Source organism: Cryptomeria japonica, unplaced genomic scaffold, assembly GCF_030272615.1.
Source record: "Cryptomeria japonica unplaced genomic scaffold, Sugi_1.0 HiC_scaffold_618, whole genome shotgun sequence".
NCBI classification, from domain to species: Eukaryota; Viridiplantae; Streptophyta; class Pinopsida; order Cupressales; family Cupressaceae; genus Cryptomeria; species Cryptomeria japonica.
Genome location: NW_026729420.1, coordinates 56,162 through 73,602, shown reverse-complemented (window position 1 = coordinate 73,602; position 17,441 = coordinate 56,162). Strand labels below are relative to the sequence as shown.

The window sequence follows — 17,441 nt, the reverse complement described above, 5'->3', positions numbered from 1 at the left end:
GGAGCTGACCAGAAGCCAAGCTCAACTCAATGAAATAATTATGAGGGGAATAACGACAAAAAATCATAGAGGATACATTGTGACAATTGGCCGTAGGTAAAAGAAATGGAGATCATGACGATAATTCGGTCACTAGAAGGTCAAACCCACAGCGCTCCCATTTCTAGCCACTAATGCTGACATTTCCCCAGAGAACAGAAGCACCCTGCAGGGAGAAAGAGGCCACTTTCTAGGATTTGCAAGAACAACTGAATCAAGATTGGAAGGATGCAAATCTTGAGGGAGATATATCCTTCAAGGATTATGTTGAACTCCAGATGAAATGCTCAGGCGGTAGAAGTCGTGGCTACTACAACTATGATATCAAACACAAGGTTGGTAAGATTAATTTGTCATCCTTTGATGGGATCGAAGCAACCTCGGCATGAGATTGGGTACAAAAAGTAGATACCTACTTCCAGCTCAACCCGATGCCTAAAGATGAAGCTATCAAATTTGCAGTACTTCACCTGGAAGGAGTCGCTCATGAATGGTGGCATCATGGAACGGTCACCCTCGACCATGATCAAATAACTTCATATGCAGAATTCACGGAGAGGCTTATAGATCGTTTTGACGGAAAGGACCCAGAACTCAACTTCAAGGAACTAGCTATAGCCGAATTTCACTTTGGTTCTATTGCCACTATAAGCTCATTTGAGTAATCACACTCAGCAGCATCTGATACAATAGGCATATCATCATGCTGATCTGAAAAGTTGTAATTCTCACCAATAGCTCTTAGCAGATGGTGAACCTCATGCATAGAAGGCCTCTCCTTGTCTGGAGAAAGAACACAGTTAGTAGCCACTTCCAGAACTTTTGTACAGGCTCTGCATCATATTCCCTGCCAACCAAATCTTTGTCGATGGTTTCCTGAGCATTACCATGTTTTGAAAGATTACTGATCCAATCTACTAAATTACCCTTGAAACTTTCATGTACATTTTCAACTTCAACAGGTTTCTGTCTAGTAACCAACTCTAGAAGAACAACCCCAAAACTAAAGACATCCCCCTTCAAAGTGGCAACCAAGGTGCGCATGTATTCTGGCGCTACATAACCCAAATCGCCAAAATCACCATTGACAAATATGCTAAGATGGGTCTCTAAAGGATTTACCAACCGAGAAAGCCCAAAGTCTGTTATCCTCGGTTCATAATATTCATTCAATAATATACATTTAGAACTTACATTGCTATGGATTACCCTAGGGTTGCAGCTATGGTGAAGCCAAGCCAATCCTCTAGCTGCAGCAATTGCTATTTTTAACCTTTTGGGCCAATCTATACTATTACCATCTGGCTCAACAACATGAAGTTTTTCGTCCAAGGGTCCATTAGGCATGTGCATGTAAACTAGAAGCTTCTCTCCTTTTGCAACACAGTAGCCAAAAAGTGGAACCAAATTTCTGTGACGCATTTGCCTAGAGTAATCATTTCAGACTTGGATTTCTTGTTAGTCTGTGCAGATGGTTGCAACCTTTTGATTGCTAATAGAGAACCATCGGTCTTTCCGTTCACTTTGTTCGACTTACATACAGGCTCGCTGGGACGTTGTAGCTGAAGCAGTACATAGCACAACTGGCAACATTAAATGAAATTTACTGCTATTTATTAGCGGCAATCTTTCACCCTTCGATTTGATAGAAGGCAAATGCCCGGTGACTTGAAAATGGTTTTTTAGCTAGCTACTGCAATCAATAAGGAATAAAATTGTTTTCGGGCGTGAGACAATTTTTCGATCCAAAATTCTCATACAATAAATTCTATCGGATAAAAAGTTGAGATCATCTTGTTTACTGTAATGCAAACACTAATTGCTAATGGACGCTCCATTTCCATCTATCTGCCCATCGTTACTGCCAGGGAGGACATCAAACACGTGTAAGAGAGGTTTTCGTTTAGAAAGATTGATTACATCCTTCTACGACTGATAAACGCCAACCACTTCCCAAATCACGCGAGAGGTTATAAAAAGGAGTGTAATGTCAATCCCCTCCATCTAAGGGGGTGCATCCACACTACAACTCTCCAACTCATGCACCCAACCCTCTTTTAAAATAATAAATGACCGTGTTCACTCTCTGAATATAGGGGGAAAGTTTTTTTTATTGATAAAAGGCATAGTCAGATTGATATATTGATTCAAATGAAAATTTACAGCATGAACTTCACATTTCCTAAAAAAGCCCAAGGGCCTAAAGACTGAAAATATGAAACTATGTCCCTGAATATACATAGAAAAGGAAAACCAACTCCAAAGCCCCCCAAAAAATTTCTGGGCTTGGAGTGAATATAGAGTTTTACTTACATACGTTTATCCTTATCAAACAACCTCGTAAAGCATTCAAAAATTTTAAAAGTTCGAAGCTACGAAAATGAAAAGTTTTTATTTTAACAGAGAATTTAAAGAAACCAACTAAGGGCTCTGAGATAGCCTCAAACAAGGAAAAACCCCAACTAAACACCTATCTGATTAAGATTCCTCTTCTGGCATAGATGGAGGCATTGGAACTCGGTCTCTTCCAGACCCTCTACATAGAGGACGACCCCTTCCATGAGCAGAAGCGCGACCAAAACCTCTGCTACCACCTCGCCTACTCTGTACTGCTTGGGGGTCCTTTGCTTCTATTTTAGGAGGAAAGACACCATTAAGTTTGGCAAATTCTAAAAATTCTTCTTCCCTACCCAAATCTTTTGGATTATCCCCTAGAAAACACCATTTTAGGAATTTGAGGCACATGCTTGCAAAGGTTTTGTGCTATTGGAGGTCCTTGTCAATAAGCTCAAGCAGAAATGGGTAGAATTTGATCAGCTCGCCCGAGACGTTGAAAAAAATTATCTTGCTCAGCCGAGGAGCCCTTGAATCATGTCGCGCCTTATTAAGAACCTCTTGCAGTTCGAGCAAAATGTCATTAGGAAATAGTCTTTTGGTAAGGGTCCAGACTACTTGTTTGTCAATCTTTAGATCCATGAGGGAGGCGACAAACCGAGATGAGATGTTGGTGTTGTCTTAGGGGTATTCTTCCCTGCTATTATGCCCACTGTCAAGAATGAGCTTAACGGCTAGGATGACCATTGGCTCGGGGAATAGGAGGAGCCTCTTCAGCCTTAGGTCCGTGATTTTGCTAAAGGAGACTTGACAGATGGAGGTTGAGAGAGAGATGGGAGTGTTCACACCAAAACATGAGATTGGTCTAGGGTCAACAATCATAATAAATTCAAATGGCTCCTCACCAGACATAGCTTCGAGAATCTGTAGCAGCTTGATCTTCTATGTATGCGATTGTGGAGATAAACTAGTTGATAATCTTGCAGAGGAAACTGAATAAAAGCTAGAAGGCACTTTTTTCAACATGCATTAATGAGAAATGCCTTGCAATGAATTCACCTGCAAAGGTGGCGAAGAATATCTATCTAAAATCATGCCAAATCTCTCGGCTAAAGAGTTAATCTCTATCCAACAGACAATGCATGCCTCGTACTTAGAATGACGACAGACTGCAGGCTGTCTTTTCGGGATGAGAGTGGGAAAATTCGTTGATAGAAAAGCCAAGATTAGGTGACGTCAGAGATGACATGTCAGTTTCAATTCTTAAAGGTGGCAGAAAAGTTTGAATTCAAAGAAGTAGTTGTTTCACCCAACTTTGGCGTAAGAGTTAATGCCTGAGGAATAGAAACAAGAAACCATTGTTGGGCAAGTTAGATTAACTATCTGAAGGTTGACCTTGGGAACTTCTTCCCTTCTCTCACCAGATCAATGGAAGGCCATCTGCTATAGATTAAAAATAAAGTCTGCCTCTGATAGTCTCTTTAGCGAATAATGGAAATACTCTGTAGATTAACCCTGGCGATTGTCGTCCTACTCCCACCAATGAAAAGAAATGCCTTCTACTGCAGATTTTGAGAGAGCATATGCCTATGTATTCGCTTCTCTGTAGATATGTTTAACCTCGTATTGCTCTAATATAGCCAAATTGTCAATTATGCTATCCAGAATTTCCTGTAGCCGCCAGTTTGGGGTTTTCTTCAATTTAATTGCATTGATTTCTATCTCTGAATCTCCCTCTACTATGATGTTTCTTATCCCATGATTGAGGCAATCCAGTAGGCCTAGAAGCAAAGCTTTGAATTATGCTATATTATTGGTATTTGGTAGCAATGGCTTGGCCATTTTTTCAATAATTGACCCTAAATAATCTCTAACCACATATCCTATACTTGAAGGACTTGGGTTACCTTTGGAGGCTCTATCAAAATTCAGTTTGAACCAACCCTTCTTAGGGGGGGACCATATAGCTTCCTTTCGAGCATTAGGTTTTTCCCCAAATGAGGGAAGAATCTTGATTCCTTGCTAGTTATTTCTTATACTATCATCCCAAGAAGGGAAGATTTTGGAAAATCTATTGAGAAAGCTAGTTTGGAATTTACTGTCTCAACAATTGAGGTTTCAATTGAGGTTAAAACTTATTCAAATCTCCTTTCTTTATTGTCAAAAAGTCTTTGATTCCTTTCTTTCCAAATTTCCCAAACAAGGCAGGAAGGAGAAATTTCCAAAATCTGGCTTAAAGTGCTTTCCTTAGAAGGAAGATGCCAACATTGAAAAAGAGAGACTATATCATTAGGAAGGGCTGATATCCACCCCAATTTTTCACAAAGCCATCGCCAGCATTTTGAGGCAAAAGGGCAATTCAAGAGAAGGTGATCAACTCTCTTCAAGGGCTTTTCACAAGATGCATCTCGAGGGTCCTTCATAGCCCATTTTAGTAAATCTTTCTGCAGTGAGAATCCTCTTTTTGAAGGCCAACCATGCAAAGATTCCTACTTTTGGGATGATCTTACGACTCCAAAAGAGCTGAATTGGAATATCTTGTTCTTCTTGATTCCCACGGTTAACTAGAACCCTATAGCCATCTTTAGCATTATATTGACTTGTTTTCGAGCAAGCCCATATGAGAGTATCTTTGCCTATTCTAGGATTAATATTTCTTACTCTTATAAGGTCTAGAAGCTGATTGATTCCAACAATTGGAATAGGCAATCCTTCCATAGGCTTCCAGCTCCATCCTTGCATGCTAGAGGTCCTTTCGAAGACCATATAATCGCTAACTTGGGATCCCCAGTGTTGTTGAAGCCAGTGCTTAGCTATTGGAATGTTAAGAGAGCTTTCAATGCTCAGGTATCCTCCTCATGAGTCTTCCCAAAAGAGGCTAGAGGAAGCATCATGTATATCCCAAGACAAGGAATCTACAATTAAGTTGTGAGAGTTGATAAATACAACACCACAAGAGCCCAAATGATCTCTGCAAGATGAATAAACCTGTTACAAGGAGAAGCAAGGAAGCAACAAAGGAAAAACAAGTACACAGAAAATATGCTCAAAAAGATGAGAGCTCAATATTCACTAAAATGTGTAATGTGATAATCAATCAATCCAAGATACAAAGAAAAGAATTAACCTATAATAGGTCAAGAAACCCTAAAAGGGAAAACCCTAGGCTTGCACATAATAATTAATAAAAGAATTAGTTATTATGCACCTAATGTTAGCTTAAGTGTAAAAGAGATAAAGGGAACTTAAATAATTAAACAAATGTTGTTTAATTAATCAACTAAAGACCTGATTACTCTAACACCCCCCCTTAAGCTAGACTTAGGGAAAAGCTAAAACCTAGAACAACTATTAAAAGCAAGAAAGATGGGTCCCGACAACAAGGCCTGATCAGGTACCCAAATACATCCAAATCTCTATGAACCAAAGAAATAGAGAAAACCACGTGGGAAAAAAACTCTACTCCAAACAAAGATGGAAAAGAAAGAAGAACACCACTAAAGTAGGAAATAGCTACAAACACTGTCGAAGAGTAACTGCTGATCTGAAGAACCTCCACTGAAATAGAACATGACCAGGTAGAGAAGACTATAATCTGTATTAGTGCCCTGAAATGACACTACTCAAATCAGATGGCAAACAAAGGCAAACAACTGAACTCGAAGATACAGATGGCATGAGAAACCAAAGCCTGAAGCGCTGATCAATTGAACCAAAGAAGCATTAGAACCAACAGGACAAACCTCCCCATAATGTTGAAAAAGGAGAGGGATAGGTACACTAAAAAGAACGGCCAACAAGAACTGCATGACGAAGAACCAGGAATAGCGAAGGTGCAGTGAAAGTACAGTGTCGTGGAAGGAACACTCACTTGACACACATCATGAAGATAATTTCATGGAAGGAACACTCACTAGACAAAGGCAGATGGCAAACAAAAGACAAACATCAACCCCCCATGGCATTTTATAAGTAGTTCATGTACAATAAGGCACAAGATGTGCAAGATCCCAAGTAAACAATGCATGATGGCACTTTATCTCAGTGTGTTTGCATAAATAAAATTCTACAATGATAAGAAGACTAGAAAAGGAAAGAACAGGCAAAACCGAGACATCCTACTCAGAGAAAGAGATCCTAAGACCTAAAACAACCAAGATATTTACCAGAGTGCTGAAAATGAAAAAAAAACTGAATAAAATATTCCTGGAGAAGAATCTGGAAAGAAAACTCATATGGCTAGAAATTACACAAAACAAGCTTTCCAAAAATATTTTTTTTTTCGAAAAACGGAGTTCGAATGCTTATTCTACGGCCCCAAAAGTGCAAAAAAGAGACCCCACTTTGATTGGAAAAAGTAAAGTCAAACAGCAAAGTTGAAAAAAAATTCCAACACCACGAGGTTTGGCTTAGAACCATCTTTTCGATGCCTATTTGTTTTTGAAAAAATAACTCTGTTTGCCCAAGTTATGGCAAAAAAACCAACCCCTCCTAAAAGAGGCAAGAGGGAGGTGCAACAGTAGCAAGGTCGAGCGGAGGTGGCCCGTGGGCGGCGCGGGGCGACGCTCTGGTGACGGTCGAGTGGCACAACGGTGGTCGGTGGCGGGGGGGAGAGGTTGGCGGTGGCAGGGAGAGCACCAGTGGGGGCCGTAGGGCAAGGCGTTGGTGGGGTGGGCATCGGCGGGACCGGAGGGGGCCGACAAGGGCCAAAGAGCAGGTGCCGACGAGGGTCGGAGGGGGCCGAAACCGGCAGGGAGACTGTCAGCGACAGGAATGGGGGGCCCGCTCTGACAGTGGCAGAGCTTGCGGCAGCCAGGGGGGCCCGCTCTGACAATGGCCGTTTTTTGTTGATTTTTTGTAATTTTTTGAAACTTGGCCGTTTTTTGTTGATTTTTTGTAATTTTTTGAAACTTGGCCGTTTTTTGTTGATTTTTTGTAATTTTTGAATTTTTTTTTCAAAAAAAAAAAAAAATCAAAAAAAAATCATTCAGCTTGCATGCCGTAAAAAGCCAATTTTTTTGAAAAAAAATAAAATCGCGAACTACATGTCAGGGTCGTAAGACCTAGTACTGAAGAAAAAATACCCCCAGAGACTCGGGAGTCAAAAATGGTCAAGTTTTATATGACCATAGGGGTTTCTGGGCCTTTTGAGCACGATGGTCAGGTCTATTTAGGCCCAAAGTGCTCAGAAAAAAGGCCTATCCCTAGGTGCATAAAAAAACTTCTGAAAAACCCCAGATCTGTTTCCAATGCAAAAAATCTCAAAACAAAAATAGATAGCTACAGATTTGAAGCTCTGATACTATGTGAGAGTTGAGAAATAAAACACCATAGGAGCCCAAATGATCTCTGCAAGATGAATAAACATGTTACAAGGAGAAGCAAGGAAGCAACAAAGGAAAAACAAATACACAGAAAATATGCTCAAAAAGATGAGAGCTCAATAATCATCAAAATGTGTAATGTGATAATCAATCAATCCAAGATACAAAGAAAAGAATTAACCTCTAATAGGTCAAGAAACCCTAAAAGGGAAAACCCTAGGCTTGCACATAATAATTAATAAAAGAATTAATTATTATGTATCTAATGTTAGCTTAAGTGTAAAAGAGATAAAGGGAACTTAAATAATTAAACAAATGATGTTGTTTAATTAATCAAGTAAAGACCCGATTACTCTAACATAAGTTTCTACAAGAGACAATAAAATTCCAAGTTCTAGAACCCTTTGGATGAAAATCAGATCTAAGGAGGTTTTGAGGATCCCCATTTGTTAAATATTTAGTTCCCATCATCCTAACCCATATTGCTTTGGGGTCTTTAATGAACTTCCAAACTAGTTTAGCTCCTAAAGCTTTGTTTTGCAAGCGAAGAACTTTGATTCCTAGACCCCCCATAGATTTAGATTTGATTATTTTATCCCATGAAATTAGGGCAATTTTTTTGTTTTTCTTCAGTGTTTTGCCAAAAGAAGTTTCTCATCTTCTTGATCATGATTGAATTTTCACCAACCGTTAGGGATAAGAAGGATAAAAGGTAGATAGGAAGGGCCGAAATAACTGTTTGGAGCATTACTAATCTACCAGCCCATGAAAGGCATTTCCCTTTCGAGGAGTTTATATTTTGATCCATCTTTAGCTTAAGAGGGTCCCAGAGTTTAGTGTTCCTCAATCCTCTGTCAATTGGAATGCCCAAATGTATACAAGGAACGATGCTTGATCTACAATTCAAAATTATTTGGATCTTAACCTCTAGGGGGGAGGGGTGGAGAAGAAGAAAACTTTTGATTTTCTTTGTTGATGGTTTGTCCTGAGGCCTTCCCAAAGGATTCTAGAAGAATTTTTAGTTGAATTGCTTCCTTGACTTTTGCTGCACCCAGCAAGAGGTTATCATCTGCAAATTGTTGATGTGTGACAACAAAGTTTGAGGTTACTTTGACTCCTTCCAATAGATTGTTAGATTGTTTTGATTTAATGGCCCTCCCTAGACCTTCTACCATGATAATGTAGAGATATGGAGAGATAGGATCCCCCTATCAGATGCCCCTTGAGGTGGAGAAGAAACCTGTTGGCTTCCCATTTATCAAGATTGAGAATTTGGGCGTAGAAATGCATTCAAATATCCAGTTAATCCAATTTTTGTCAAAACCAAAAGCCTCCATTATTTTGCATAAGAATCGCTAATCCATATTATCATAAGCTTTAGAGATATCTAATTTGATTATCATACCTAGTCTCTTCGTATTTTGAAAAGTGTGGATAGCTTCTTGGACCACAATGACACCATCAAGAATTGAGCGACCAGGGACAAATCCAATCTGGTCTTCTGATATAATGCAAGCCATAAGGGGCTTCATTCTATTTGTCATGACTTTTGAGAGGGTTTTGTAGACTGTGTTGCAAAGTGAAATAGGACTAAAGTCCCCTAATTTAGAAGCTTTCTCCTTTTTCGAAATAAGGGCTATGAACATATTGTTGGTTTCTTTGAGCAAATTGTCTGATCTTCTTGCAAACTCTAGAGCCTCGACAAGATCTTGTCCCAAAATATGTCAGCATTACTTGAAGAACTTAGTAGGGAATCCATCTGGGCCAAGAGCCTTTCCAGAAGGAAGTTGATTAAGAGCTTGAGTTACTTCTTCCAGTGAAAATTTCTCATTTAACTTTTGATTTTGTTCATCTGAAATGATCTTTGGAATCAAGGCCAAGAAATTTCCCTGCTCTGTAAGATGTGAACCATCTATGTTGTTTAGTAGAGTAGAGTAATATGAGATTATTTCTCTCTTAATCTCTTCAGGGTCATGTATAGTTTGGTTTTGATTCAAATCTAGTTTTAAGACCCTGTTTATGCTCCAACAAATCTTTGTCACATTATGGAAGAACTTAGTATTCTTGTCACCCATCCAGAGCCAATTTTCTCTAGACTTTTGCTTCCAGAAAATTTCTTCTTTAGATAGGATATCCTCATAATCCGTGAGCAGATTCTTTTCTTGTTTAAAGGAGTCTTGATCCATGCCTTCAGAAATAATTTTTACATTTAGAACAACCAACCTCTCTTCTAAAGATTTTTTGGAGGAGAAGATGGTTTTAAAATGTTGGGAATTCCATTACAACAACTTCTATTTTACATATTTTAACTTTGAAATGAAGCAATAAAGTTTGGAGCCTTCAAATGCTTCTTCTTTCCTCAAGTCTTCTATCAAGGTTAAAAAATTTGGATCTTTCATCCACATGTTCTCAAATCTAAAAGGAGATTTGGAGGTGTCAGAAACTCCTTGAAGGGATAGCATAATGGGGAAATGATTATATCCTTAACAAGCTAGAACCAAACACTCAAAGGAGAAGGGAAAATAGCTAAGATCCCCCAACCAGAAAAATCTATCAATTTTCTCTGAAATGTTGCTAAAACCTTTTCTCATGTTTGTCCATGTAAAGGAGTCCCCTGAGTCAATATCTAAAACTCATTCCTATCTATCCAATCATTAAAATCTTGTTGAGATCTTTCTAACCTAATAATGCCTCCCTTTTTGTCTTACGCATACTTGATTGCATTGAAATCACCTCCTATGATGAGTTGTTGATCTGAAAGCTGGGATATGACCCCATCAAGGGATAACCAGAGGAGCCGCCTGTTTTGAGGAGATGTTGGTCCATAAGTGTTGATGATAAAAGAGGAACTGTTTGTTTGTGAGTGATCTTTACTAGCAGTCAGTTTCTATTGGAAGCAACACCTTCCACATGAACTTGAGAAGGCTTTCAGATTATCATTAAACCCCAGAGGCCCCTTCTGATGCAACTGTTGATTGAAGAGAAGCTTGAAAAAGGGAGCTAATTCCCAAACCAAAGGAAACAGCTTGCTGACAATCTAACTTAGTTTCTTGGAGGGTAACATTTGCTCTGACCAAGAGAATCCTTCTCTTAATCACCCTTTGTTTTTTAGGGGCATTAAGGCCCCTAACATTCCAAGAAAGGATTTTTATTGTTGTTCAGGAAAGGTATTTCCCTTCCCTACTTTCCAAAGGTCTGTGATTTTGGATTGGCTCTCTGCTGCCCCTTCTTCAGTTCTTACTTCATTCAAAGATTTGTGGCCCTTCTTGGGAGGAGAGGAGCCAAAATTAGGTTTCCTCTTTCCATATATGAACTTATTCAATCTCAGTTTCCTTTTCTACTTGATCTTCAAATACATTACAGCTAAGGGAGTATCTAGAACCAAATCCATATCCTCATCATTAATCATATAATCTTGAAGAAGTCTTTGAGTCTTTTGATCCAAGTGCATTTCCAAATCTTGTGGCATCAAGGAAGGTGACATCATAAGAGGGTTGGGGAGTTCAGCTAAAAGATTGAAGCATTGTTTTGATGATAGAAGATCATTTAGTGGGGAAGCCAAGCAATCAAAAAGTTCCTTTGAGGGGAGCTCCAAGGGGGAAGGCAGAGGGCTAAGAGACAAATTGGCTTGGACTTTAACTGGAGATGCCTTTCCATCTGAGAGAGAGAGAGAGAGAGAGAGAGAGAGAGAGAGAGAGAGAGATCACCTTCAACCTCCATATATGTTTTTATGTCTTTAGCAATAACATCCTCCTCCTGTAAAATGTTAGCTAGAGACATAAGTTTACCTGTGTTTGATTCTATTAAAACTGGAGCACCCCCTGCTCTCCTTCGCCTAACTTTGTTCTTTCTTTTTGAAACCTTTCTAGGATTCTAAACAAATAAATTGAAGACTCCCCTAATCAAAGAAGGGGTTTTCTTTTGGCCAAATAGACTCCTCATAGTCTTGTTGCTTTGGATCTTAACAATGAGAGACAGGATGAGCAGGGGAAAGGATGGAGGAGGGTGGGGAGAAGAGGGAGAGCCAGAACCTGGGAGTGACTGAGATTTAAAGTTTACAATCAAATCGTTTGATAGCCGAGAGGGCCTTGGATTTTGAATATAGCATGAGGCTGCAGGAACAGGCGATTCTGTTGCAGATGCCAATCCCTTGTTCTCCATCTATAGGTTCATTTCATCATTTTTTAGAACAACATCTAGAACAAGCGGCTCTGTTGGAGGCATCAATCCCTTGTTCTCCATGTGAAGATTCATTTCATCATTTTTTAGAACAACAACTATTTGAAGGGGAGAGATTGCACCTCTAGAAGCATCCATAGAGCAGTTGTGGACTATTTGATTTCGGAGGATGCATTTACCAGGAGTCTCCTTTCCTAGACTCTAAACTTTCTTCTTCCATCTACCCACATCTTAGATTATCTCTAATTCATTGTAAAAGCCTTGTTTTAAATCTATTTCCACATAGATGTTAGCCACATCTCCCTTTAGTCCATTCAGGAAGTCTTCCTCAATACCCACTAGAGATCCTAAAGCATCTCATATCTTCAAAATGGCCTCTAGACACCAAAACTTAGATGGAAGACCAACTAGAGAAATTTGTATAGGAGATTTCCAAAATTTGTGATTAGTAGGGTCAAAGCCTAGTTTCCAGTGTAAGAAATGGAAGGTCGAGCCCTAAAAAAAGAGAGGGCTACCATTAATGATAGCTTCTTTCAGCATAAAATCTGCACATTCTGAAAAGAAAAAATCATTATGCAATGGTCTGATCGAGATCATTCCTGGGAAAGAGGAAGTCCACCACGACATGATTTCTTTGATATCCCCAAAAGCTTACTCCCCATGCCTTTCCTATTCCATTTTTGGTGCTTATGATCGAAAGGGGGGCTTGCCAAGGAGGAAAGGAATTTCTAAAACCCAAAACCCCATGATCTTTGTGACTAGGCGGCTCTCTCGGAACCCTGAAGTGGAAATGAAGGTGCTGAGAATGAGTCAATTTTTGGAAGGGAAGGACCTCTTTGGCTGAAGCAAAGTTGGACTTCCTTGTTTGAAGAGGAATGCTATTTGGACCTATTGCCACTTTGCTTGCCCAAGAGTCTAAGCTAGAAGAAACATCATTCTGGGAAGGGAGGGACCTTGGGTGACAAGAAAAACCAACATTTCGAGGCTTTCCATGGTTCTGCCATTTCAAACTTTTGTAGTTTAGGTCTTTAGTATTCTTATTTTCCCAAAGATTTTGTTCTTTTTCTCACCAAGGACAAGCAGAGCTACGACTGAAGGAGGTGCCCAGCTGAGCCAAACGTGGAGGAAGGCCCACTGAGTTCCATGTCTAGTCACTCCTCTTAAAACTGTTGTTGCTCTGATTCCTCTGATTTCTATGGGACCTCTGGATTCTCTGGATTCTCTAGACTCTCTGGTTTCTCTGGATCCACTCCATAGTGGTCTCAAGTTGCATGCCGAATTTTAACTATTGACATTGTCATTTTAAGCAACATCTTCAATAACTTTTGAATAATCAATATACGAGAAAAGTTTTATTTTGACATTTTGTATCAAATTATTACTTTTTTTAAGACACCAAGGATCATATTGAGTAAAGAAATTATTTGGATAATATTAAACTCTGAGTCCTTCAACACCACTCCAAAGAGTTTATGTATTTCATACGGTTTCATATTTTATTCTAGTTCAAATCATAGTTGTTACTTTTAGCTTTCTTTTGTCTTACTAGTCTAGTCCTCATAGATTTCCTATGGTTTTTAAATTTTATGTAATGATGTAATGAAGATGTGGATTTTGGTTTTTATTCTAGTCTTTTGACTAATTGTTATCTAATTGATTTAGGTTCTTAATATCTTTTTGTTAGTTTAAGTGTTGTTTAATGTCTTACTGATAGTCTTTTGACTACCCTTCAGCAATGTATTTTTATTCATCTATTAATACATTATTTAATAAAAAAAATTGAAAATTACATATTTTCTAACTTTTTAAAATTGTCCAAAACTTCAAATTAAGTTTCACCAAATAAGACCATTTTAAATCATTTGACATTATTTATCAAATCATTAAATTTTAATAAAATCAATAACAATGCCTCCCACTAGCAAAACCTGTCAACCTGTCATATTCTGCACACGATTAACACCATATTTTGGCAATGCTTCCTGCTAGCCTACCCTGCAATATTCTACACACTCATTATGCACATTAAATCTCAACATAAAAAAACAATAGACAAAGCACAATAATATTAAATTGCACCATTCACATGTCTATACATTCAATTAACTCATACACACCTGATACGCGCTGAACAAATCAAATAGATAAATTGCATACTACCAATATAGATAAAATAGAACCATAATCCGTAATGATTAAACAGCACCATTTAAATAACATAAAGAGTATTAAACCACACAATTTGAATAACATAAAATGTATCAATTTAATTAAAAATTCAATTACTATCTATTTTAATTCAATTTTAAAATTTTATTATTAACACCAACATCTAATTATAATATTATACTTATGACATATAATTATTCAATCACAGTTATTATAAATAAAATTCATTTATTACAACCAACACATAAAATAGTTAGCAACATATGAAATTAAGATTTTCTAAATTAATTTTTTCAACTACATCAAATTAACATCTAACTAGACTAAACTTAAAACCATAGCATTGTTAAAGACCACCTGTCAACATACATGAAATCAATAAACAACTACCATAACCACAAATGTATCATCACAACGTCTAAATAAGTATTAATGTGTAAAGATACAAAAGGTATGACTGCCCACAGGTGTGTTAGAAAATTTGAACCTTACACTTTCATGTTTTTGTTACTATTTCAACAACATAGACATTGGCTGGCAATTAAATAAGTTTTTCTACTTCATTTTTTTCCTTTTTAAAATGCTGTAAGTTTTCTCATGGTGATACATTTTGTAATCATATGTAAGCTCTTGTGTTTTTGCTTATCTGTAACTGGTTTTATGTTGAGCTGCTACTTTGATGTAAAAAATTTAAATCTTCAATTGCATCTTTAAATCTGCCTTGCAGGCAACCCATTACTCCATCCTCACCAATCTCCCCAGTCTAGTCATTCAAAGAGGCCTTTCTCAAATGAGGATAATTAAATCAGTACCATTTATATGCTAACACGTCAATTTATTAAAATTAGATCATGCTTAAATAACAATATTTTGCATCCTTATGTTAAAAATGAATTTTCATAGGAAAGAATTTCCATTTAACAGAACCAAACAAATGAGGTTCCACAACCAAACTAGGATTTTTGATTGTTAATTAAAGATATTTCTATATCAGCTACTATACACAAATATAAATAAACTGTAATCTTCTGTGAATTGGAATAGACTCCTTTTATAATTTAATATAAGATCAAATACAATTTCAACTTGCCACCTTATAAACTATTCACAATCCAAAGCGTTGCCCCAAAAGCTAATGAGGAGAAAAAATATGAGTACTCAATTTTCAAGTCCTCTTACACAGCTACAAGAAGCAGATGAGACAAACAGTCATAACTGTATAGGTTAAATGGAGAAGGCTTAGTGGTTGAGTAGGATATGCAGACCCTTGAATCAAGCCACTTGAACTTATGACAGAGGTTCTAAGATACATGTTCAAAGCAACAGGTTATCTTAACTTCTTTGATGGAGCTTACTTTACAGTGCCCTTTTTCTTTTACTTCTTGTGGTTCAAATCAATTATAATAAAAGCTATTCAGAAGCTAACAGCCAAAATGTTAAGAGAGATGAAATTCCGACCAATAGCCAACTTAAGAAGGCCATTGCAGCAGAAAGTTGATATCTGTGGCAATGTATTTGATCACAATAGCTTAGATCGTTATCAAAAAGAACAGTCACTCCTGCTGCCGAGCAGGCTGCTGCAAGTGACAATGTTGCAGTGACCTGCCTTCAGAAAAATTTATTGTCATTAACTTCTTCGTAAACTTATATTACAAAGTGCAGAGATAACAAAGACAAGTATCCTCTCATGATAAAAAATTTCTAAAATCATGAACAGAACAGAGAGAAATAGATCTTCATACCCAATCTCCCACCACAAACAAGCTTAGCAATACTGAATTGTTAAGGCCTCTCTTTATGAGTAATGCATATAAATCAAGAATTGCTAGTATAAAGCTCCACAAAAATTGTAAGGCCATTGCAGCAACCAAATAGCTGAAAAAACAACCATCCGATCCAGGTCATGTCTTTTTCCTACATATCACACAGGCAATCAGAAGAGAAAAACTAATCATACACAGCAATTTAATTAGCTTTGCAGGAAGTTGTCTATAAAATTCAATTACTTTATATCTCAAAAGACTAGATTATAATACACATGAAACTGTAGAAACTGAAATTTGGTTGTATGGGTTAGCCGTCAGAGTAATCAGGAAAAAAGAAGTTTGCCCTAAATTGATTACCCCAATAAGTATTTTTATCCGTAACAAATAAAATCAAATATATTTCTAGTATTTTACGTATACTTCTTGGCATTTGCTATCTTAAAGACTTTATAAGTTTGTTTTATTTCATGCTTCATGACAACTTTTGATAATATTAGCGAATTGACAACTTTGATCTTGATACGCCACCCTCTCATAAGCAAAGGCTAAAACTAAGAGATTATTGCTAAGCTAAGACTATCTAAGCAAAACATCTACCTAAAGAGCAAAAACAAAAGTGGGGATCCCCATTTGCAATGGGGTGAAGTGTGAAAACATCACAACACTTGGGAAGAATGTTAAGATAAATTGCCTATCCAGATAACCACGAGCATTTCATGAAGATTGTTTGCATTGTGTTTCAAACCATCAATGAACTCCACAAACATATTACAGTCCAGAAACTGTGCACATAAGAATGTATGTGAACTGTTTGGCAAAAGGCCTTCATAGTTAGACTGGAAATAAATTGCAACAGTTTTGTAGCTACAAAAAGGGTGGCTTCTCACACAAGCTCTATTATTTGTATTGGTGTACCCTATACACGTACAAGTATGATATGGTTCAAGTACCATGCCCGCTTGTACTCAAAATGAGGACAAACCTTTAGCCATGTAACATGCATCTAAATTCAGTAACCTAGTTGTTTGTGTCGTATCCAAGTGAATATTTTTCAAAATGAAAGATCTAATCTGAAAACATAGAAAACCCTACTTTTTTCATTAATATAGTCATGTGTAGACAATTAATACAAACAACATGAACAAGGGCCAAGAGGCTAAGAAGACGCTAAATGGCATGAGCAAGGATAGACAGAAGCTAAGCCTAAGCGGCACAAGCATAGGGATAAGCGAAGGTTGAGCAACACAACTAAAGGAGTGAGCAGACGTGCACTCTTAAGTTTTAACAAATGATTTTATTTTCCCTGTTTCATCTTCTAGATTTCTATGAACACAAAATGTATCTTACCCATCCTCCTTGCTACAAATTTTTTTTTGTGTCTTCCTCCTTGCTCTGATTTTGTATATTGTCTTCCCCATCCTCTCTGCTGCATTTGATATTTTGCTATGTATGATTTGCATTTTATTTTTTGTTGTCATGTTCTCGGCCTGCTTTTACATAAAATGCAATTGATTACTGTTTTTTCATTTTGCATTTCCTCTACAGTATACAACCAATTTAGGTTAACAAAGTTATTAACTTTAAACTTAGTTTAGGTTGTGTGACCCTTATTTTTTAGCACTAAAAATTT

The 17,441-nt window shown here is 37.5% G+C and overlaps 1 protein-coding gene and 1 pseudogene across 1 annotated transcript; both read right to left on the bottom strand.

Moving 5' to 3' along the window:
- Window positions 1–662: 662 nt before the first annotated feature.
- On the bottom strand, window positions 663–1,877 carry LOC131079099 (probably inactive leucine-rich repeat receptor-like protein kinase At5g48380; annotated as a pseudogene).
- A 13,194-nt stretch (window positions 1,878–15,071) lies between these two features.
- LOC131079112 (CASP-like protein 5B1) lies at window positions 15,072–16,764 on the bottom strand. Its single transcript, XM_058016995.2, has 4 exons — window positions 16,740–16,764; window positions 16,584–16,593; window positions 15,788–15,920; window positions 15,072–15,647 (listed from the first exon to the last, which is right to left on the bottom strand). Exons 1-4 carry the CDS (start codon window positions 16,762–16,764, stop codon window positions 15,456–15,458), a joined length of 360 nt encoding a protein of 119 aa, XP_057872978.2. The 3' UTR covers window positions 15,072–15,455.
- Between the last annotated feature and the right edge of the window lie 677 nt (window positions 16,765–17,441).